Here is a 21692-nt window from a genome sequence, read left to right as displayed (position 1 = left end):
AACAGGGTTTAATTGATGAGATAAAAAATCCTTCATTGTCTTTTAAATGGTGCCACATGTTCTTGTTAACTGATAATTGTTTAAACTTGAAGGTGTTCATGACTCTGATGCCATACCAGGGGCTTGTTTGTCTTTGAACGTTTGATCCCCACAGCTAGATGAAGAATTCTAGAGCCACTCTTCAACTTCCTACATTATTTGCCATTTAAAAAATCCCAGATTATTTCCTGCTTAAAAATAACATAACCACCACCACTACCACCACCACCACCACCACCACCACCACCATCTGTTTATGGTGCTTGATACACCTATTTACCTGTACGAGTGAGTCAGTAATACTCAAGTTTCAGCATAATAACAGCTTTGGTAAGGTACATAATTAGATTTCGATAGAAACCATACAAAGGAACAAAGTATCGACTCCATAAGGTTGTTTGTCTGCTTAAGTTTAAGGAAAAAGAGGAAAAAAGGTCGTTTGCCTAATCCACCCTCGTTGGCAGAGACAGATATCTGGTGCAGATCATCCATGAAATCAATGAGGCAAGAAGTGAATGTTTTGATCTTTTCCTTTCAATTCTCTGATGAAAACAGCACCGAGAATGATTGAATGCGGTGATATGAGTGCCAATCACAAAACTGCTAAATCAAGTAATTCTAGCCATAGGCAACTCAGAGGCGCCTTGAGTACCCAGACCCTCCACACTTCTTACAAAATATTAGGCCTGCAGGAAGAGAAGCAATAATATGAGGATTAAAGAAATGAGCGAACAAACTAAATAGTTTTACTGAAATACAATCTGGAAGGAAAGCTTTCCACGAATTTCATGGAGGGATGGCAGCATCTGCAAGTGATTGTGATGACCATGTTTCTTATGTTTTTCTCTTGTTTTTTAAGCCAAAGAGTGGATGCCATGGTGCTTTTTTCCAGGGGATCAGAAAGTTCTGGGGGAAGAAGCTCGTTCAACATGAATTAAAGTGAGTCAAGTCAGAGGACACCTTGCATGTTCGCTCAAAGCTACATTTTTCTGAAATAATGTACACAAAAATTGCAAAGAAGACATCATGTTATTATCAAGAACATAGATTTTAAACATCTCTCTATCAGAAAAAAATATGGCTTAGTCTTCATTAAGCTCATGGCAAAAGCAACCAACAAAGGCACGAAAAAGACTCCTTAAGACCGAGATTTTGTAGGTTAACCACTTAATGTACTAAAAATCAGCAATACAATTAGCTGGATGAGATTATGATCTGCTGGAAAACCTTCTGACTTCCTCTAGGGTCTGTTTGGAATCCCTAGAAAAAAGAAAAAAAAAATGAAAATTTGACCATTATTATTCCCAAAAATAATTAGTGAAAAATGAGATAATGATCAAATTCTCCTTTTCACTAACTATTTTTGGAAATAATAATAGTCAAATTCTCATTTTCTTTTCTTTTATTTTCTTTTTCATGGGTTCCAAACAGACCCTTAGTCATTTTGAGATAGATTTAGGTCCAAGTTTAGTCTAGTATCAAAGTACATGTAAAAGGGCCTCCACCTAAGAAAATATTTGGATAAGAATCACCCAGAAGCCGACATGTAACTGAAAGTGTTAGAAAGTGCTACACAGGTTTAAAGACAAAAAAGAATATGTGATTCTCTTGGGAACAGTTTTAGAAAAGATTCATTTTGCATCTGACCATACCCAACCATCCAGTTTTTAGTTGAAGAATGGAAAAAACTAGATGCGAGCATTAGCCAACTCACTGGTCCTATTTCCAGCATGTGAACATACCTGCACCTTTGCATACCCGACAATCGACCAAGCCTGTTTCCTTCTGCATTTTACCATCATTGCAAAAAACACATTTTGTGCCTCCTGTGGTATTAAATGGAAGAGAGAAAGTTCACATTAGTACTTATGCTACTGAATGCATACTAAATGACAGCCGAAAGGGTTTCTCTTAATTATGGTCGAGTCTGATACATTAATGGTTTCTCTTCATCCTGCTCTATCGTAGTTAAAGCTAGCAGAATAGCCTGAACATTCAAAAACAGTATAATCAGACAGTTCATTCTTCACTTTCTCCTACTCTTTTGCTTGAACTACTATGTAGGAATGACCAAGAATAAAATCGATGAACTTTAACATGTTTCATGGTATCAGAATAGAACCCTGCCATGTAGGAGAAAGATTTTTGTGGATTTGACATGCTAGCTGAGAAAGAACAGATACGCTCCATTTTGCCTGATAGAACTGGACTTTTCTAAGTGAAGTCCAGATACCAGAACCTCTTAAAATAACTGAATTCTGAATCTCGTTGCTAAATTTCATCAAATACATGGCAGTCCCAAATGAAATTCAATGAAAGGCAGGAGTGAGAAGTACCATTTCCCGCGCACCTCTCGCATGGAACAGGATCACCCTGTCAAGTGCCAACAAAGTCACATAAAGCAAAGAAATTAATCAAGCTAGTTTCCGCAAACCACCACTTGTTCAATAGCAACACTGGCCTGCATACGGTTCCCAAGCCGAGAAGAGAAGTCATCTCACCTTGAGACCCAAAAAGAGGGAGAGAGCAATGGCAGCCAAGACGCTGATGGTGACGAGAAAAGTCTGAGTATCCGGAGGTCTTTCAAAGCCAGTAAAGAGGAAAATTGAGTTGAGAAACAGCTTTGGTTGCAACGGCTTTGTTTTACAACCGGAGAGCTTGATTATCTCCCGTTTTGAGAGATGCTGTCGACGGAGAGAGTGCGTGTAGATTGAGCTGAAAAGAAAGGGAACCAAAGATGAAGAGCTAACAGACGAAGACGCCCAGAAAGAAGAGCAATGGCGGCAAGAAGCTGAGATTGTCGCCATTGTCGGAACAGAGGAGGAGCTTTGTGGCTCCACGCTCGTCTCCTTTTTCCTTTTTTTTTTTTTTTCCTCGTTTCGTTCTTTTTCCGTTTTTCCTGGACAGAGATGGATTGATCGATCAGCGGAATGACGAATTTCCTCCTATAAATTGTCGTATTGCCTATTAAGGCCTTTATCTTTCTTACGGTTCTTCACACGTGTAGATCCAATCTCACCACGATTGCTGACGGTGCAACACGTTTCGTGGGTTAACTTGGTTTGGTTCATGACAGCAGACAAACCAACTTTCGCCCTGCACCGTTCGGTTCGGTTCGGTTCGGGAATACACATAAATAAAAAATAAATAAAAACATTGAAAGCAAAGGCTGCTAAAATGAATAAAAAAGGAACTTCTAGATATTACAGCAGATTCTCGATTAAATGGATAAAATGAAGGTTTGTATCCTAACTCTCCCCCTGAAATTATATTTATAATATTATAATTATACCCTTGAAACTTACCCCCTATGTGGGCCTTCATTGGTTTGTGGGCTTGAGCCCATGGTCCACCTCTCTTAGATGTGTGGGTTTTCCTTGGTCGAGTAAGCTTAAACTCATCTTCCAATACTCCCTTTCAAACTAGGAGTAAGAGAACATCATAAATGCCCAACTTGTTGCAAGGATCTTCCCGTGTCAAATGGTAATCCATCATATATTCCAATAAACTACATGATTAAGTATGGAGTTATCCTCACTTCCAAGCCCCCTGGATTTGACCTGCCACTATCATGACTTTTTTTTTTTTTTTTTTTTGGCTTAGGTCATGGATTAATTGAAATAAAAGAGATGAGCACTCAGCAAAAGACCAAGAGATATCCAAAATCCACCTATGAGCACAAGTGATAGAATTTGGTTGTACTTGAGCTTTAGAGAATCTGAAAGTGTCAACACCAACTATTTGCATCATTGAAACCATTAGAATTTAAATATAATGCACTCAATTCAATCAGCCATGGTGACTGTAGTAGTACACACGTTTTGACCATTTCTTTTAGTAAATGGTTTCTCTTATACTTAGGGTAGAGTAGACAATTGTAATTGCCCAACAATTACAATGAAAAAAGGAAATTTATGTTTTACGGATCTAGTCTAGCAGACGAACTGATATCTGTTATTCTGGAAATTGATCGTCATGACTGGAGGTAAGTATTTCCGTTTACATTTTATGAATTTCATTGTATTTAGAAATTCTATTGAAACCAATTGTGCTAAAACCTCGAGGCTATAGTGAAGGCACAACATGAATATAAGAGGGATGGGCCCGGTCGATATTAAATTCTCAACACTCCCGCGCACGTTGCCATTTGTGGCTTGTGGAAACAAGTGGGAGAGAGACTTGAACTCGGGACCAACCTTGCTCTGATACCATATTGAAACCAGTTACGCTAAAACCTCGAGGCAATAGTGAAGGCACAACACGAATTTAAGAGGGATCGGCCCAGTCGATATTAAATTCTCAACAAATTCATTATGATTTATCACGTAAAAGTTTTACATGTTGTGCTCTGATATTAGTCCTGAAGTTTATTCCATTAACTGAGTTGTGTACCTTTAGATACCAGATTACTTCTTCAGTTCTCTGGTAAAAACAACTACAAAAATTCACCACGAACACGACTCACCGGATGAAATCACTTTGTCTTAGATCACTATATAGTCCCTCTTCAAATCCACAGAGTTTCATCCGGATCAGTCAAGAGGAGCTAAACAAGATGCTCTACCATGGATTTTGAAAATCCTTCGTAGAAAATGATGATGAATTGACGTGTTTTGGTTATATTGCGCGTCCATCTCTGACTCTCTCTCTACCTCAATTTCAGATTCCTGTTTAGTCTCCGTCTTCGAAGCTACTGGAGGCCCCGACATTGACGAGCATAGCGTGGAGTAATGCTTGCGCTTCCCGATCTTTTAGTCGCCTAGCATATACGTGTTAGTTTTTTTCTTTTACGAGCATTCAGGCCACGAGGCAGTTGATCTGGTGATGAGTATAAAACAGTCCAAGTTTCGGCCAACTCAGCCCAACCAGACCCAACTTATCTCACACATTTATTGAATTATATATAATTTTTTAATAATTTTATTGTGATTATGATGATGTATGGAATGAAAAAAATAAATAAACAACTTAAAACATCTAATTATTTACCATTTTTATTAAATGATTTATTGGATTCCTATTTATTGGTTAAAAAAATAAAAAAATCTATAGTATCTAAAATAAGAAATTGTAATTGGCCTCCTTAGTGAGTCTTGTTTAAGGGACTAATCATAATATCCTATTTTATAAGCCTTTCATTGATTTTAGAGCTCAGGTTTGATACAAACATATATTGCAACAAATTGCTTAAAATCGGCATTTTCATGGGCTTATTAAAATGAGGTAATTTTCAAATATGCGCCAATTGGAATATACGAGCCGTAATTTTATACACAATTTTGGATTTAAATTTATTGAAAAAATACGACAATATTAACTTAGATATTAAGATACCTTCATATAAGTAAACCCTAGAAGTTAGGTTCGACACAAATTATTATAGGGTCTATATCTTCCTCCCTTCCATAGTAAATACTTACTCGTGCCGAAATTTTTATCATTTTTTGGGATAGAAAATTTTCTTACGAATTTTTTTACCGCTTCAATAAGAAACTATAGGAAAAATAAGCCCATAAATAATGAGGTAATTCTTGACCACTTACCTTTGATTTTAATTTTAATTTTTATTATTTATAAAAAAATTATAAATGACCTCAAATAATATTATTATTTTTTCATTATTTTCTATAGGGGCACAAATGCAAGAAAATCAGTCAAATATAATTTTTTTCCAATATAAATATTTTTTAATAAAAAATGGGGTCAGTGATTTGTCATGTAGTAGCTTATCCTTAAGTTATGCCCCCCATTTGGTCACTTTGACCTCGGACAAAATTAATAATGAGCATGATTGAGGATCTAATCAGATTTCTTGAACGGCGTTTTTGTATGAAGACAAAATTACAGTCAGGATTGGTCTCGTCCAAACCTTAACTGGCCAATTAGTTTAATCTCCTTCAATCATTTTTTTTATGAAAAAATTATTATTAGAGAGGATTTAATGTAATTAATTGAATAATATATATACAAAAAATAAAAAGGTGACTCAATAGGACATGGTCCTATCAATAGTTGAACATGATGTAACCTATGTGGACCAAAACCGAGTCTTAGGTAGACCTAAATCATGAAAAGATTAAATTTTTATTTTTAACTTTATTCATAAAAAATAATTAAATTTTATTTTCATAACTGCAGGCCTGCCATGTACGTGAGATGGTGATATCTAACATTTTTTTACGTAAAGCCAAATCTGCCCTAAATTAGCGATGATTAATCAAATTAAAAACTAAGTAATCAACCTAATTTTCTAAGCTTTATCGTTATCCTCCACCTTCTTTATAAATTTAAGCTCAGACAGAGCAATCTCTGTCATTCTATCTGGTTTCAGAAGACGGGACATCTTCTTCATCTCCTGCAAAATGGGTTCACTGTCTCCCGTCGAGGTCGAGAACGTGAAAGGCTTTCTCCGCCTCCACAGCGATGGCACCGTCATCCGATTGGAACCCACCTTCGACATTCCCGTCCACGACGACGCCTCCATTCACTGGAAGGACGTCGAATTCGAACCAAATTTTGAACTCTCTCTCCGCCTCTACAAACCGGCTTCTTCGTTTTCTTCGACGAAGCTGCCGGTGGTCATCTACTTCCACGCTGGTGGGTACTGCTTCGGCTCCCGGACCTGGCTCCAGAGTCACAACTACTGTCTCCGCCTCGCCAAAGAGCTTCAAGCCGTCGTCCTCTCGCCCGACCACCGCCTGGCGCCGGAGAACCGCCTCCCAGCAGCAATCGAGGACGGTCTGACAGCTTTGAAGTGGCTGCGGAGCTGTGCGGTCAGGGAGGTGGCGGAGAAATGGGTGGAGGACGTGGACTTTGAGCGGGTGTTTATTCTTGGCGACTCGTCTGGCGGGAATTTGGCGCATCACTTGGCGGTCAGGTTGGGAGCCGGTTCACCGGAGATGAAGCCAATGCGTGTGGGGGGTTACGTACTGTTATCGCCGTTCTTCGGCGGCACTGTGAGAACCCGATCGGAGGAGATGTGCCCGAACGATGCATTCTATAATATGGACGTCAACGACAAGTACGTAGCTTCGTTTGTTCTGGTCTCCTCTTGCAAAGCACTGTGTCGTGCACTCAATCGGAATTCATAACAAAAAAATCTAAACGGTGGAGATCGGAGTAGACAGGACGAATTCGTTTCCTTAATCTGTAACAACTGTTTTGTCTTTTCTTCTTGCTCTAATCGTTTTCAGGTCAACTTCGTTAAAAAAAACTCATGATCAGTGAGTAATTCGAGGTTGAAGAAAGAAAGAAAAAAAAAAAAACTCTCGCTCTGTAAAACATATTCTGATCAGATGGGTATTCGAAACTCTCTTGCTTTCTGTTTGAAGGACAATTTGTACGTTTTCCTGTTAATCGATTCTTCTTGTTCTTCCAGGTTCTGGAGGTTGTCGCTGCCAGTCGGAGCGAACGCAGACCATCCCTTGTCCAACCCATTTGGACTACAGAGTCCGAATCTGGAATCGATGGCGCTTGACCCATTACTGGTTGTGGCTTGTGGAGAGGATTTGCTTCTAGATCGAGTTGAGGAGTACGCGAAGAAGCTCAAGAGTTGGGGAAAGGAAGTTGAGTTCGCCAAGTTTGAAGCCAAAGGACATGGTTTCCATACCATGGATTTTTTTTCTAAAGCAGCAGATGAACTGATGTGTCTCATCAAAAGATTCATGGCTGAAAGTACTATTCGCTCTTAGTGATTTTTCTGCGTTCTGTTGTGCCACCAGTGCTGGCATCTGTTTCTATTGTTTCTTGATTCTTGTTTCCGTTCCATTGTTGTTTATGTAGCAGTGATGGTTTAACTGTATTTTTTTCTGTCACAAGTTGTTTGCGTTCATCCCTGTAACGTAGAATCTTTTTATTCTTTTTTTTTTTTTGGTATTTTTTAACTGAGCAGAATCGAATTTGATCGGCAAATGATGAATATCAGTTGGAATACGTAACGACCTCAATCGATCACCATGGATCATGAATTTCCACCTAGCTGCCTTTGATTGATCCTGATTCCCCCTTCTCTTTAAATCCAAAGATGTCTAATCGATCATTCAAAACGGCTTCGCCTCTAAGAACCAGATTCGTCTTCCTCCAACAGCCTGCACCGCACTGCATGCTTTCATGGGGGCTGTTTCTGTTTTTTTGCTCCAGCAATTGGCCCCAATACAGCAGCTACAGCCGCTACCTCCCCAAGCAGCTCCAAGTGGTCGTCGTGGCGCCGGAGAACCAGCTCCTGGCTGCTCTTCTTTTGCAGGAAAGGAAAGAACTAAGTCGGAGGAGGCGCTCTAACGCACCGACCGAATTCCGACCGACGGGGGAGAAGACCATTTACGGAGAGATCAGGTTCACTAGTGCGTAGATAAGCTCAAAGGGTTTGAAGGGAAACAACACAGTTTTCATTGCATTGAATCTGTCTCTGGAGCAGCAAAGGAGTTGATTATGGAAGACATGAAAGGCTGCGTGGCTAAGAACCAGTGAATAAGCTCTTTACTTCTCTATGTCATCTCTTCCGAAGATCATTAACCAGAAGTACTTACAGAACCAGAGAACGTTCAAATTAAAGAGAAGATTTACAACATTCAACGTCGCAAAATCAGACGCTTGAAGTAAGATTTGTTGCGGATTATTCTGTTCTCTCTTCTACCGGGAATTGCCGAATTTTTTTATTTCTTGTCAATTCGTCGATGTAAGCACGCGAGTAGATAGTGATTATCATTCAGAAATGTCTGCATCAATGAATCTAGTAACGACTAACGAGATAACGCATCCTGTGATTCAGTGAAGATATGTACAAGAGAGTCGATTTTGCAGTACTGCTACCATTGATAGCAAATCGAGTAACAGTGACTGTAGTGGATAAAGAAAAAAAAAGGCTTAGAATGTGATGAATTCAAACATAATCAGTTCCAGTAGAGACTGACAGCTCTCAAGCACCATGATCTAATCGCTGAAATCAGCAGGAATATAGTAATGTAATTGACGATAGCGAATCGTGCTTATAGTGGGTTTGATGCAGATCATTTTGCGATCGATTTATTCAAAGGGCACGAGATTAATAAGAAAAGAGTTGGCATTCATTCATCAACCTCCGAAAAATCTTCAAGTCTCCCACCTTCATCCCAATCTTTGACTTTGGCAATAAAATCAGCCACGCACTGGTCAATTAGGTTTTAATAATTATCCAATGGGTTGATAGATAGATATGCTAAAATAAAAGGAAGAGCATTTTATAATTATTATTTTAGTGAAATATTTGAAGATAAATTATTTATTTAAAAAGCTGAATTAAATTATTTTTTTATTAATATCTAATTATTATTATACCATAGTTATCCCCTTAAATTTAAATCAAAAGTCCATATTTAAAATACGAAATCGAAAATAACCTCAATTTATTGAGCCCCATATAGCACTGAGCTCGGTTTAAAGTGTCGTGTTGCTAAGATTTGCTACAACATATGTTGCATCGAGCCTTTAATAAAATAACCGATCGATAGTCTTAGAAAATCTTCAAAAGGGTCAAAGTTATCAAGTAGATATCACAATTGAAAACGGAAAAAAAAAACCAAAAAAATTATTAGAAAAATTGAAATTCAAATTTTCAATCATATATTACAATTTTTACATGTAGAAAATTAGGTACACCCACCCTCTTAATGGGATCAAAGTCCATTCTTCCTTGTCCTTGAGAAGGAAATTTTTGAAGTAAAAATTAATTTTATCTCAATTAGTCCTATGAAACCCCTTTATTTTCCCAACAAGAATGAAAGGTTTTGATAATTATAACATGTCCTATGAAGCTTTGTTGTCACTTGCTTTAACTTTCATGATGTGACAAAAGAAATTTATATCCACTAAAATTTTCTAGTTACAACTATTTTTCATCATTAAGTTTCAACAAAGTTGATGAGATAATTGTTACTTAAGCTTCAATTACTCTATTTTAGATGTTAGATTAGGTACGCCAAACTCAATTTTCGCTCGGGGTTTCTTGAATCACGAGGGTCTCACACGAAAAAACGATCTTAATTTCATCCTATACTAAGACGTCTTATAATCACTTATTCATTATCGTAGTGTTATGTATGCACTTATGTTGTTTCTATCGATTTGAGCCCTGGGCCAATTAGAAGGTTACATGTTCAATTATTTTTTATGGGTATAGTGAAAGTACTTTCCATAAATTAAACCAATTTTTAAATGGGAAAATTTGTTGAGGGGTGTCCACTTACCTTGGTAACAAGGACCTAATTATTTTTCTAATGAAATGCATTAAGCACTCCTATAGCTCTTGATTACCACACCTAATCAATATCCATATGGCTTAATTACCACTAAACCATACCCTTCAATCTGGTTTAATATTAGAGGTTGTGGCCATATGATTCATGGTACTTAAAGAAGACAGTCAAAGTGAAAATGGTTCCATTATGTGGTCATGATCGTCCAATTCGTAAGCAGAAGTCGATTGACGGGATATAAATGTCAAAAATAAGATTTAGCTGGCAGTATGGTAATTTGACTTTCTAATTCAAACTGAATATGCCTCCAAAAAGCCGTTGTTGCAGTACAGGGTGACTTTGATATATAATCATTTTAAAAGAAGCCAAACGGTACTGAAATTTGAATCAACCGTTTTCTCCACTCCACTTTACGCCGTTAGATTATTTGTCCTGGGAAGAACCCCAGATAGACCTCCTGCGTCGCCATTTTTCCAGTCTTTCTTCTCATCTTCTCATCATTTTTACTGCAATTCAGCCTCAGTTTCTGGCTTATTGTCATTCGCTTTTTTGTTCCTGTTACCGAAAACTTCTGTTTCTTGGCCTTCTCCTTTTCTTAAGTTTTTTATTTTCTTCTGTTGGTCGGATTTTAATTTTGGATCGAAGCGGGAAGGAGAAGCGTAGCAGATGCCGACGTTTTCCGAAGCGGCGAGTGCTTTCAGAAACCGGCTCCGCTTTCAAGAACCGGCGGATTCGGAACCTGTGCGAAGCTCTCCGGCGCTCTTCAGATCGGCGTCCAAGGATAATTTTTTTCAGACAAAGGCGGCTGTTGTTGAGAAGGACGGGGAGGCGGATGAGAGCGAAATGGTTGTCGGGTCTTCTGCTCAGACATTTGAACTGCAAGAAGATCCTTCATTTTGGAAAGATCACAACGTCCAGGTACTGGAGCTTTTCTTTTTTGTCAGGGAACATAAGTTTTTTCGGCGAGTTTGCTTCAGAAATGAAATGTGAAGCTTACTCTCTGATTCTTGTCGATAATACATGTCGTTCGTTGTGTTATTATAGGGCACACTTGGCCGAGCTACATTTTCATTAACTTATGGGTTTGCCCTATCAAGAGGAGAAATGTTTAACTGAATGATGGCTGCTAATCTTCTGCTTAGTAGCAGAACATTCATCTCTAATCCTATGTCTATCTTCGAACTGCTAATGAAGAATCATAGGGTAAAAATCTCAATTTTGACGACCTAAGGAGAATAGCGATGTAAAGACAAATCCTATCAGTACAAAAAGCAATGCCAAATGTTAGCGCTGAAAAGGGGCACATCTAACTTTTTAGATTGTAAAGAATTAGGTTTGTTTTACAACTCTAGCACAAGTCATGCTTAATTTCTAAACTTTTTAGCTGGTGCTGAATCTTTGTCGCTCTGGCCTGGTAGCTGATGGCTGATATTTTTATGTCATATCAGTTTTGACCTTTGGCTTCCTGTAGTTGCGCAAATTAACGAAAATTCTTGTTGTGCGAGTTATCATCTTGATCAGTTGGTTGGTTTCTGCAGGTTGTCATTAGAATTCGTCCTCTTAGTAGTTCTGAAATATCCCTTCAAGGATATAACAGATGTGTCAAACAAGATAGTTGCCAAACTATCACATGGACTGGACATCCGGAGTCCCGCTTCACATTTGACCTTGTTGCTGATGAGGCTGTGAGCCAGGTAGTCAAGGAATTGTTTGCTTACTTATATCATAAATGTTTTCATCATCAAATGGCTGCTTTAGCATTTGCTTACATATATCATGAATGTTTTCATCATCAGATGGTTGCTTTAGCATGAATTGATCATTGCATATTAACAGGAGAAATTATTTAAAGTGGCTGGCTTGCCCATGGTAGAGAATTGTGTGGCAGGATACAACAGTTGCATGTTTGCATATGGCCAAGTAAGTATCAACTTACATTGAATTCCTTTTGGGTGGTTATTAGTCACTGTAGCATTCTGATAACAGCAGAAACATATGAAGTCAGCGTTGAAGGAATTACTGTTTATTCTTGACTCAAATCATTACTTTATCAATTTGCTTCAATATTTATATTACGCCTTTCAATTGCACATTCAGTCTCTAATATGCATGGGCTATCACTTAGTCATTTCTAGTGCCTTCCGTGTGGAACATCCTTTTGGAAAAAAATGAGCAAGAACTTTCTTTAAGTGTTGTTTTGATATATTTCATTCTGAATGATATGCTTTATGTTAAACTATTTTGGTAGACTGGAAGTGGAAAAACACATACCATGCTGGGAGACATCGAAGGAGGGACTCGCAGACATAGTGTTAACTGCGGGATGACACCTCGAGTATTTGAATACTTGTTTTCAAGAATCCAAAAGGTTAGTATTAACATGTTCTGTTCATAGTGTTATTAACACGTTTCAAACATCCTTTTATGGGAGAGGACCATTTCAGTCCATATTAAAATTGAAAGCATCTGTGGTGTCTCAGGAAAAGGAGGCTAAAAGAGATGAAAAGCTAAGATTTATTTGCAAAATCTCATTCCTGGAAATATACAACGAACAGATTCTTGATCTTTTGGACCCATCGTCAATCAACGTGCAGGTATCTTACTGAAAATTTATATGGGGAACATTTCTCATCATTTTTTATAATTTAAGAACATTGTCCTCTTTTCCAGAAATATTTTTCTGGCAGTAAACTGGGTTTCAAGGACGGTTTTTCCTGCAAAAAGTCTCAGTTCTTATATTGTATGGCATGTGAATTTTTAATGTTTCCTTTATCCTCTCTTTCACGGTGTTGCGATCATGTTTTTACTTTTTCAGATAAGAGAAGATGCAAAGAAAGGTGTTTATGTGGAGAATCTTACAGAGATTGAGGTGTCAAGTGCTCGAGATGTCATACAACAACTTGTTCAGGTTTGAATTCCTTAGGCGAAGTTAGATTTTCTAAGTTTAAGAAATATGAAGAAATATACCCGAAGTTGGAATCTGAAGATTTCTAGGCCCACATTATCAGGGAGCAGCCAACAGAAAGGTGGCGTCAACAAATATGAACAGAGCAAGCAGTCGGTCCCACAGTGTCTTTACTTGTGTGATTGAGAGTAAGGTGTGTTATGTTCCTCTCCAAATCAACTGTTGTTGGAAAAATGAAGGCAGACATCCTGATCTTATCATTCTTTATTTTGGGTGGTATATAGTATCAATATTTTGGTCAGAGACTTTTGTAGTTTATCTTTCAATGAGGTTTACGTTCTATACTTGTTAGAGTGAATCTGAGACTTTATTTTCACCTGCAGTGGGAGTCTCAAGGTGTTACTCATCATAGGTTTGCTCGATTGAACCTTGTAGATTTGGCAGGCTCAGAAAGGTATCTTGTGGCTTTTTAGGCATCACCATTTGAAAAATGAACATCAAACATGTACAAAGATGATATTTTCCAATTTTATTTTTAGTTGAACATTTGTGGATTTTTTCATCTCTAATTTTTTTTATGATGACCAATGAGACCACTTGATGAGATCCTTGGCATATCAGTAACCTTTGGGAACAACTTTATTGTGCTATTTGATATGCAGGCAGAAGAGCTCTGGAGCTGAAGGTGAACGCCTTAAGGAAGCCACCAACATCAACAAATCTCTTTCAACTCTAGGGTTTGTCCATGATCCTCTTTACATGTTTCATGAATTGGTGTATGATTTTGAAAATTTTCAGTTATTTAATATATTTTTTAAAATAATTATTTTCTTATCTGCTTTATGAGGGTAATAGTTTATTCAAACTTTCATTTTGACTTCTGTAGTCTTGTTATCATGAATCTTGTGAGTATCTCCAACGGAAAATCGCTCCATGTTCCTTATCGAGATTCAAAGCTCACATTTCTACTTCAGGTATACTAAAATTATGTTTTATCATGCTTCAGTTGTGATGACCCAACTGTTTCTAGCTGTGTTCTCTGGTTCCGTTTGTTTATAGAGCAAATATTAGGGATGAATAGAATGCTCAAGTAAGATATTAAACTTGGAAAGTATTTCTTCATGAGACGCCACCTAATGGTTTACACCAAGATACACCTGTTGCAGAACCATTTTCCCATCTGGAAATTTAATATAATCATAAATCAACATGCTTAATAAATTGGTTCTGTTTTAGAGAAGAATTTTTCGTTCTGAATAGAACTTTCATCATGAGGAGAGGAGTGAACTGGTTTTCATCAAAGTTTTGTCAAGCTACTTCCTCTTTTCCCTTATTCTGAATCATGGTGCTTGTCTTCCCATTGTAGTGATCCAATCATTTATTTTATTAATGACATGATTCCTTTTGTCCAGGATTCACTTGGAGGGAATTCCAAAACCACCATAATTGCGAACATTACTCCATCAAATTGGTCAGTAACTAAATAAGTTCATACTACTTGCTTCTATTTCTTTCAACATTATAGGTTTCCATAGCCATATTTTATTTTTCTTAAATAAGTCTTTAAGCCAGTTTTGTTTTATGAGAATCTTATTGGTTTCCTTTGGCAGTTGTGCACTGGAAACACTTAGTACCTTGAAATTTGCTCAGCGGGCTAAGTTCATCAGAAACAATGTATGTCATGATGCAACAGACATTTGTATGTTCTTTTTCAGTTGTAACACCTTATAGTTTGTAACAATGTTGTCCTAGGATAAGTTCAAGGGGTTTCCTTAACTGGAACATTGTTCGTGAAATTCTGGTTTATAGGGCCAATTCAGAGTGCTGAATTGGCTAATTCAGAGCCTTGGGTTTATTTTATCTCATACTTATCACTTGATGCATGGTGTATTACTGATCTGGCGAACCTTGAACAAACTACATGTGGTGTACATCTTTTCATCATTAAAAATCATGGTCTATGTATTTCTGGACATATTTTGCATTTCCAGTTGTATTGTTCTCTCATTAAGACTTTATGCACAGGCTGTTGTAAATGAAGATGCTTCTGGTGATGTCCTTGCCATGCGTTTGCAAATACAACAACTCAAGGTATAAAGAAATCTAGGTCTAATTGTTTAATTCCTTTTCCCTAAAATTATGTTTTTATTTACGTTGTAAAATTCTGAAGTATATAGAATGAGGAGAGAGGAGAAGAAGAAAGAAGAAAGAAGAAAGAAGAAAACTGAAAAGTAAATTAACTGCTGTTAGAGAGGCAGAGTTGGTTGGAGGCAAAAAATTAACTTCTAGCCCTATTTAACTCTCACTTGAGCCAGTTTAGTACAAAATGACTGAAATAACTCTCTTCCTCTTGCTAAGCATAAAACAGTAGCGAAAAAGGCTATTCTAAGTACAATTACCACTGTATAGTCTAATCTACCCAAGACAGACCTACTAGGAAGAGGGAATACTTACCAAATTTTCCCTCAGATATGATCAACAGAGGGAACGGACAATACTTCAAATGTCTCTGAAAATGGAAATCTCTACAACAGCATTAGTTCCAGTGTTGACAGCATGGGACTCTTCTATAGAAGAGTTAGAATCTCTCTCTCTCTCTCTCTCTCAAATGACACCTCCTTGGACCTGTTCAGGAGGCAGATTGGATGGCTCTTATGTCTTCCCTCTATTGTAAACTCTAATTCCAGAGTATATACTGTGGAATTCTCTATGCGGAAAATTTTATATTCCAGTGAGACAATTCTAGAAGAAATACTCCAGTCATGCAACTTCAGAAATACTGAACCCCCTTATGGTCTGTTATGTTCTGAGACTACTTTATCTCCCTTTTTGGAATATTAACTCAATTTGACTCCACAGGTCCTCCATTTCTTCCCATCATTCAATTAATTCATGTCTAAGAAACTTCATATGTTGTTTTTATTGTTTTTTTATTTTTTTTATTTTCTTATTGTTGTCATTATCCATTATTAGTCACTCACAGGATTCCCATCTCCCTTGTTTCCTGATCTCATCATGTTCTCCTTGTCTTCAGAAAGAAGTAGATCGTTTGCGTGCTTTTGCTAATGGAGTGGAACGCCAGGACACTGACAATTGGAGCTTAATAGTTCCTAGTTCTCCTGGCTTATTTAAATGGGAGGGAGTTCACACATCATTAAGTCCACACAATTGTGGAAAGACAACTCAGGTACTTCTGTTCTCTTTCTTAAGTCATTGGCTCTTTTCATGTTGAACCCTTGGATTTCAGCTCCTTTTTTTCTTAGTAGAATCGTTGTTATTAAGAATGAGAAAAAGGAAAAAAGTCTTAGCAGGTCAATTTGCTTCAGTGCTTTCTTTTGTGTCTAAAGAATGAAAAATTGTGAAAGCAATGGATCGTCACTTTATTCGAATGAGGAAAGGGTCCATAATCTAGGACTATTTCTGCCTCTCATGATAAACTTTGGACTGCATATTTGGTAGTTTCATTTTCCATATAAATTTCTTCTGCAGAAGAAAGAATTTGATGCTGCTCTGGTTGGAGCACTTAGAAGGATACAGGAAAAAGAAATTGAGTTGGAAGCATCGGCTGCTGAAAGCCAAGCAGCAGTGCAGCTGGTCAGTGAATCGAAAAAACCCCTTGCTAGAGATAAATTTCTTTGAAGTTACGATTTTGTCAATCAAATTTTTGCTTGCAGCCCTCTCTCTTATTTGCTGGAAGAATTTGGTTGTAGTATAAGTCACATGAACCTTGTGTTTTTTTAACCTTTTTGTAATTCTGAGATGTTAGTATAGTTGGAGAGTTATATTAATACATGAAATTTTGAATTAGGCCAAACAACGAGAAGAAGAGATTCAGAGTTTGAAAATGAGACTCCGATTCCGAGAAGCTGGAATAAAGAGGCTGGAGGCAGTGTCTTTGGGAAAGATCTCTGCTGAGACACACCTTCTACAAGAAAATGGTGAACTTTTAAGGGCGATAGAGGTTCTTCGCAACCAGGTGAATCGAAACCAAGAAGTGACTAGATTTGCAATGGAAAATTTGCGGTTGAATGAAGAAATTAGACAGTATGATCTTTTCTCTGCTTGTCTTATGATTTAACCTCTTGTTGCTATTTTTTTATCTGTTCTCTCGGTAGCTTGGTTCCTTTTCCACTTATTAGGTATCCTTATGTTTTCTATATGCTTTAATGGTCTGATTATAATCAACAATGGGAAATCTTTTTCAAAAAAAAAATAATCAACAATGGGAAATGAAATGAAAGACAAATATGAAAGATAATAGTTAACTTTTTTATTTATTGTGTATGTAGTAGAATTTTCTGCATGTACATGCACCGAAGAAAAAACTTATCTGCATTTACATGTATAATTATAGATCATATATTTTTTCCATTGTGAAGGAAAACACTATATGGAGTTATTTATGTACTGAACCTAGATTTATAGAACTTCTAAATGAACTTTCTTGAAGTTCCTAGTAGGCAATGCTTATTGTTTTGGGCAAATTTCCTTGTTTTTTTAAGTCCTTGAATACTTCCAAAAGCTCCACTGTATGTTGTCCTTCAGTTTTTGGAGACATTCCCTGTGATTTTCTCTTTAAGTTATAGGTATGCCAGAAGGCACATTTCGATGTAGGAGAAGTTTTTTGGTGAAAATAGGCCTGAGAAGTAAGCCCTAGATCACAACTTCAACATGGAAATTTATGCGTCTTACCTATTTTCTTGGCTAAGATTAGGACTCCAAACACAGAAAAACTCAAGGGTTTACTCAAAATATAGTATATTTTTCTAAAAGCACAATAAATTTCCTTTGGGGTGCAACACTTTTTTGTTACCCAGTTTGGTATTGGCTTGACAAATAGTAATCACACTGAATCCAAACTTCAAAAATATAAACCAAGGTGTGCGACTGTCTGACACTTTTTTATTTGGCTGAGTAGCTTGATTTACCATGTTCAGCCATAATTGCTACTGGTGTTTCTAATGCAAGCCATTTTTCATCAGATTGAAGTTATTCTATGAAGATGGTGAATTAGAAAGGATGAATGAACAGATCAAGATATTACAAAATAAGGTGCCAATCACATATTGTTTTCATTGTATTTTTATGTCCTAATCCATGTACTTAAATTTCTGTTCCATTTATAATTGCAGTTGCTAGAGGCCCTAGATTGGAAACTCGTGCATGAGAAGGAACCAGAGATTGTTCAGGTTTCCAAAGTTTTTTATGTGTTTTTATTTTGAAAATAAAGTTTTTGGAATATTGTGTAATTTGTGAGTACTTTGTTGAGTTAGAATCAAACTTCTACTTTGGGGACCCCTGTTCGTGCTGAGGATAATCTACTGATTTCAAATGAGGTATGAGACTTGAAGCATTTTTTTTTCTTATCTTTTGTTTTGTTCTACTTTTCCTGAAAGGAACATTTTAAATGGCAATTATTTAAAGAAAACAATGTAGAATGGTGCTTCCAATAGAATCATTACAAGCTTGCCTTATTCTATAACTTCCAAGGAAAAACTATGTTACTCAAGTCTTTGCCCCACTATTTTTCCAGCTATTGTCCCATTCAAAATTTTCAGTTACTTTCTTATTTGGTAGTATTTTCAAGAAAAGAGTACATTAAAAAGCCTCTAACTGTTTTTTTTTTTTTTTGGTATCTTAGATATAATGTTGTCACCTCACACACTGCTAATGTTCTTATTTTTCATATTTAAAAGATACTCTTGTGCTTCTCATACCTCCAAATTTCTATTATTATGCTTTCTGATGATTCTCGCATTGTCTCACTCTTAATGATTTGTATTCTAATTGGTTTATTAGAACATTTAGATTCTAAACAAGTAGCCTGCAAAATTAAGATTGCCAAACTGCTCTAACGATCCATTCTATATGCAAAATAGGAACCCTCAGCATCATGGGGTACTTTTGGAAACGAGGAAATTGAGTTCCTCCGTGTTGAGGTGATATTAATTATTGATTAGTTCAACATGACTCCACATAATATGAGCTTAATCTCATCCCGTTCTCATATTATGTCCGTCCTTTTCTTTCATGCAGGCCATTCAGAATGAGAAAGAAATAACTGCACTTCGTCAGAACTTGAGCTTCTGCCTTGAAGCAAAAGAGAAGTTGGAGAGGTTATTATTGTTCCTTTACTTAACACAAAAATGTCTCTTAGCATCTCAATTTCCTAAAAAATTTTAATGGTTAAGACGAACTTTAAAATTATATTTTTAAGCTTTAATCTTTTTAGTCATATATATAAAAAAAAAAAGATTACTAAATTGTTTCTTTTTCTGTATCCATTTCTGAATTTACTAAATTAAAGTTGTAACCTTGAGTTTCTGTTTCCACAAATATGGCAGGCATGTGGATGAGCTGGTATTACAGCTAGAGAAAGAGAGAAAATCCCCAGCTACTGAAAGAGACCAGCAGCATCAAGTCACTATTGCTGATACTACTACCATGGAGGTCCCAACACAGAATGATCAGACGGAACTTCAAATCATGGTAAATGCAATAGCAGCCTCAACTCAGCAAGAAGCTGAAGCTCATGAAACTGCTATAGTTTTGGCCAAAGAGAATGAAGAGTTACGAACAAAGCTCAAAATTTTGGTTGAAGATAACAATAAACTGATTGAATTATATGAAGGAGCTGTTGTGGAGGCTAACATTAAGAAGGTTGGAGAAGATGATAACAACAACTCCAAAAATGTTATGGAAGTGGATTCTGTAAATTCGTACCATGAAGACGATAAATCTGAAGTGAAAGATGTTGAAAACCTGGAACATCAACTTCAGGAGATGCATGAAGAGAATGAGAAACTAATGGAATTATATGAGAAAGCCATGCAAGAGAGGGATGAGTTTAAAAGAATGCTTGCTGAGGTTCAAAAGGGCAGTGACCCTCCTGAAATGCCTGTTAAAGTAGATCAAGTAGGAAAGCCCACATTAATTGATGATCTCACTGAATCTGGTGTAGCAAAAGTGACAACACAGGAGTTGGATTTACTCGCTAGGTGTGATCAAGGAAAAGAGTCTGAAGAAAAACTAAATTTGGCTTGGGAAAAGCTAGACATGTCAGATGGTAAGCTGCTATATGCAGCCAAAGCTTTAGCCGCCTTTGGCCACCTCGAGAAAGCAAGCACTTTGGTGAAGAAGCTGACCAGAGAAATTGAAGCTTTGAACGGAAATATTGAAATCAATCAACAAGAAATATCAGTTCTAAAATTTCAATCTGCTGAAATTCATGGGAGAAAGGTTGTTATGGACAAAAAATTATCTGCCATAAAAATGACACTGTTGAATTTTGCTTCATCAGTGGACTATTGGGAGGGGAGAGAAGCCAGAGCAAGGGCAAGATTAGATGCCTCCTCTCATTTTGTTACACAAAAGAAAGAGGAACTCTCTCTTCTTCAGGCACAGAAGGATGAAATTGGGATTGCTCAGGCAAACCCTCAACAATCTGAAGTTGAACTAAGAAACCAAATAGGGTCGTTAAAGTCAAAACTTCAAGATGTGGAGAATCAAAGGAAAACTGAAAAAGTTCTTTTTGTGATTGATAATTTGGAGCCAAAGGATGTTCCAACTCAGAGAAACTGGCATTTAGGTAAAGCTGGGGAGTTGCTAAAGTGCGAGGAAGAGCGAACTAAGCTTCCAGTTGAGTTCAAGAAGACAAGAGAAAAGTTAGCTTCTGTACAGAAGGAAATTTTAGAATTGAAAAGGAAATCTGAAGAGCTGGATTCTGAAATCCAAACTGTGACACTGGATATTAAAAAGGGCTCTGGTTCAGTAGAGGAGGCAGAAGTAGCCTTGAAGAATGTGACCAGGCAGAAAGATGTCCTTCTTGAGTTGAGAGAGACAGGAAGAACTGAAATGGAGAAGTTGATAGTTGAATATCAGAATGTAGTTTTTGATTTGGATCTAAAGGAGGCAGAAATAACACTATGTGATGAAGAATTGTTAAATGAAACGAGGAGACTTGAGGAATTGAGAAATACCATGGTTGCTGAGACACAAAAGTGGAATCAAGTGCTGAAGGATGGCAGAGTATATATTGATGGTAATGTAGAAGAACAGCTAGGAGATGTTAAAAACTCAATATGTGAAGCTAAGTCAATACTTTTAGGTGACAATCGGTAATTTACTTTCATTCATTTGGGTTAGGATTCTGCTTTCAACTGCCAGATGGAGCAAAAGTCCAGCTTTTGGTTGTATTTTTATGTAGACAAAATATTCAAAATCTAAGTTGTACTTTTTGTTATCATTGAAATTTGCTTCTTCTCCCTTCTAGTTGAACTTCTGTTAGAACACAGAAACAAATGGGAAGTGTCATCCAGCAATTTGCATTCTGTACAGAGTTAAAGGGAAAGGTGCTCCTTATTGTAATGTACCCAAGCTGTTTAAACTTTTGTGAGACAGAGAAAAAAAACTTGATGTTATGCTTAAAAGAATGTACAGCTCAAATGTGGTTTGAAATTGGAGTTGCTGAACATAACACAGAGAGCATCCAAATGATCTGTCAACATTACATTGAAGAA

At 37.0% G+C, this 21692-nt stretch overlaps 3 protein-coding genes across 3 annotated transcripts; 2 read left to right on the top strand and 1 right to left on the bottom strand.

Moving 5' to 3' along the window:
* Window positions 1-276: 276 nt before the first annotated feature.
* On the bottom strand, window positions 277-2932 carry LOC137949034 (uncharacterized). The gene is made up of 4 exons (XM_068795290.1): window positions 2541-2932; window positions 2376-2412; window positions 1782-1865; window positions 277-725 (listed from the first exon to the last, which is right to left on the bottom strand). The coding sequence occupies exons 1-4, from the start codon at window positions 2844-2846 to the stop codon at window positions 673-675; spliced, it is 480 nt and encodes a 159-aa protein (XP_068651391.1). The 5' UTR covers window positions 2847-2932; the 3' UTR covers window positions 277-672.
* A 3469-nt stretch (window positions 2933-6401) lies between these two features.
* On the top strand, window positions 6402-7730 carry LOC137948387 (carboxylesterase 15). Its single transcript, XM_068794469.1, has 2 exons — window positions 6402-7060; window positions 7418-7730. Exons 1-2 carry the CDS (start codon window positions 6402-6404, stop codon window positions 7728-7730), a joined length of 972 nt encoding a protein of 323 aa, XP_068650570.1.
* A 2986-nt stretch (window positions 7731-10716) lies between these two features.
* LOC137948758 (kinesin-like protein KIN-12E) lies at window positions 10717-21427 on the top strand. The gene is made up of 22 exons (XM_068794919.1): window positions 10717-11186; window positions 11807-11962; window positions 12105-12188; window positions 12517-12636; window positions 12749-12862; window positions 13084-13176; window positions 13277-13366; window positions 13557-13627; window positions 13836-13910; window positions 14060-14147; window positions 14586-14644; window positions 14784-14847; window positions 15199-15264; window positions 16208-16360; window positions 16663-16767; window positions 16982-17217; window positions 18156-18225; window positions 18306-18362; window positions 18447-18509; window positions 19053-19112; window positions 19210-19289; window positions 19518-21427. Exons 1-22 carry the CDS (start codon window positions 10935-10937, stop codon window positions 21292-21294), a joined length of 3933 nt encoding a protein of 1310 aa, XP_068651020.1. The 5' UTR covers window positions 10717-10934; the 3' UTR covers window positions 21295-21427.
* The last annotated feature ends 265 nt before the right edge of the window (window positions 21428-21692 follow it).

This window comes from Aristolochia californica, unplaced genomic scaffold (assembly GCF_029961685.1).
Source record: "Aristolochia californica isolate CCGP_79_NKW_82.1479 unplaced genomic scaffold, dmAriCali1.0.hap1 SCAF_13, whole genome shotgun sequence".
NCBI lineage: Eukaryota > Viridiplantae > Streptophyta > Magnoliopsida > Piperales > Aristolochiaceae > Aristolochia > Aristolochia californica.
This window is presented reverse-complemented; position numbering and strand designations above follow the sequence as displayed.

Excerpts from the sequence above, each read along its gene's own strand:
- LOC137949034 (XM_068795290.1), bottom strand. The coding sequence starts at position 2,846 with ATGGCGACAATCTCAGCTTCTTGCCGCCATTGCTCTTCTTTCTGGGCG. Across the intron at positions 2,413-2,540 it reads CCCTCTTTTTGGGTCTCAAG|GGTGATCCTGTTCCATGCGA; the intron begins GTGAGATGACTT and ends GGCACTTGACAG. Across the intron at positions 1,866-2,375 it reads CGAGAGGTGCGCGGGAAATG|GAGGCACAAAATGTGTTTTT; the intron begins GTACTTCTCACT and ends TTAATACCACAG.
- LOC137948387 (XM_068794469.1), top strand. The coding sequence starts at position 6,402 with ATGGGTTCACTGTCTCCCGTCGAGGTCGAGAACGTGAAAGGCTTTCTC. Across the intron at positions 7,061-7,417 it reads AATATGGACGTCAACGACAA|GTTCTGGAGGTTGTCGCTGC; the intron begins GTACGTAGCTTC and ends TTGTTCTTCCAG.
- LOC137948758 (XM_068794919.1), top strand. The coding sequence starts at position 10,935 with ATGCCGACGTTTTCCGAAGCGGCGAGTGCTTTCAGAAACCGGCTCCGC. Across the intron at positions 12,863-13,083 it reads CATCGTCAATCAACGTGCAG|ATAAGAGAAGATGCAAAGAA; the intron begins GTATCTTACTGA and ends TTACTTTTTCAG. Across the intron at positions 14,848-15,198 it reads CTAAGTTCATCAGAAACAAT|GCTGTTGTAAATGAAGATGC; the intron begins GTATGTCATGAT and ends CTTTATGCACAG.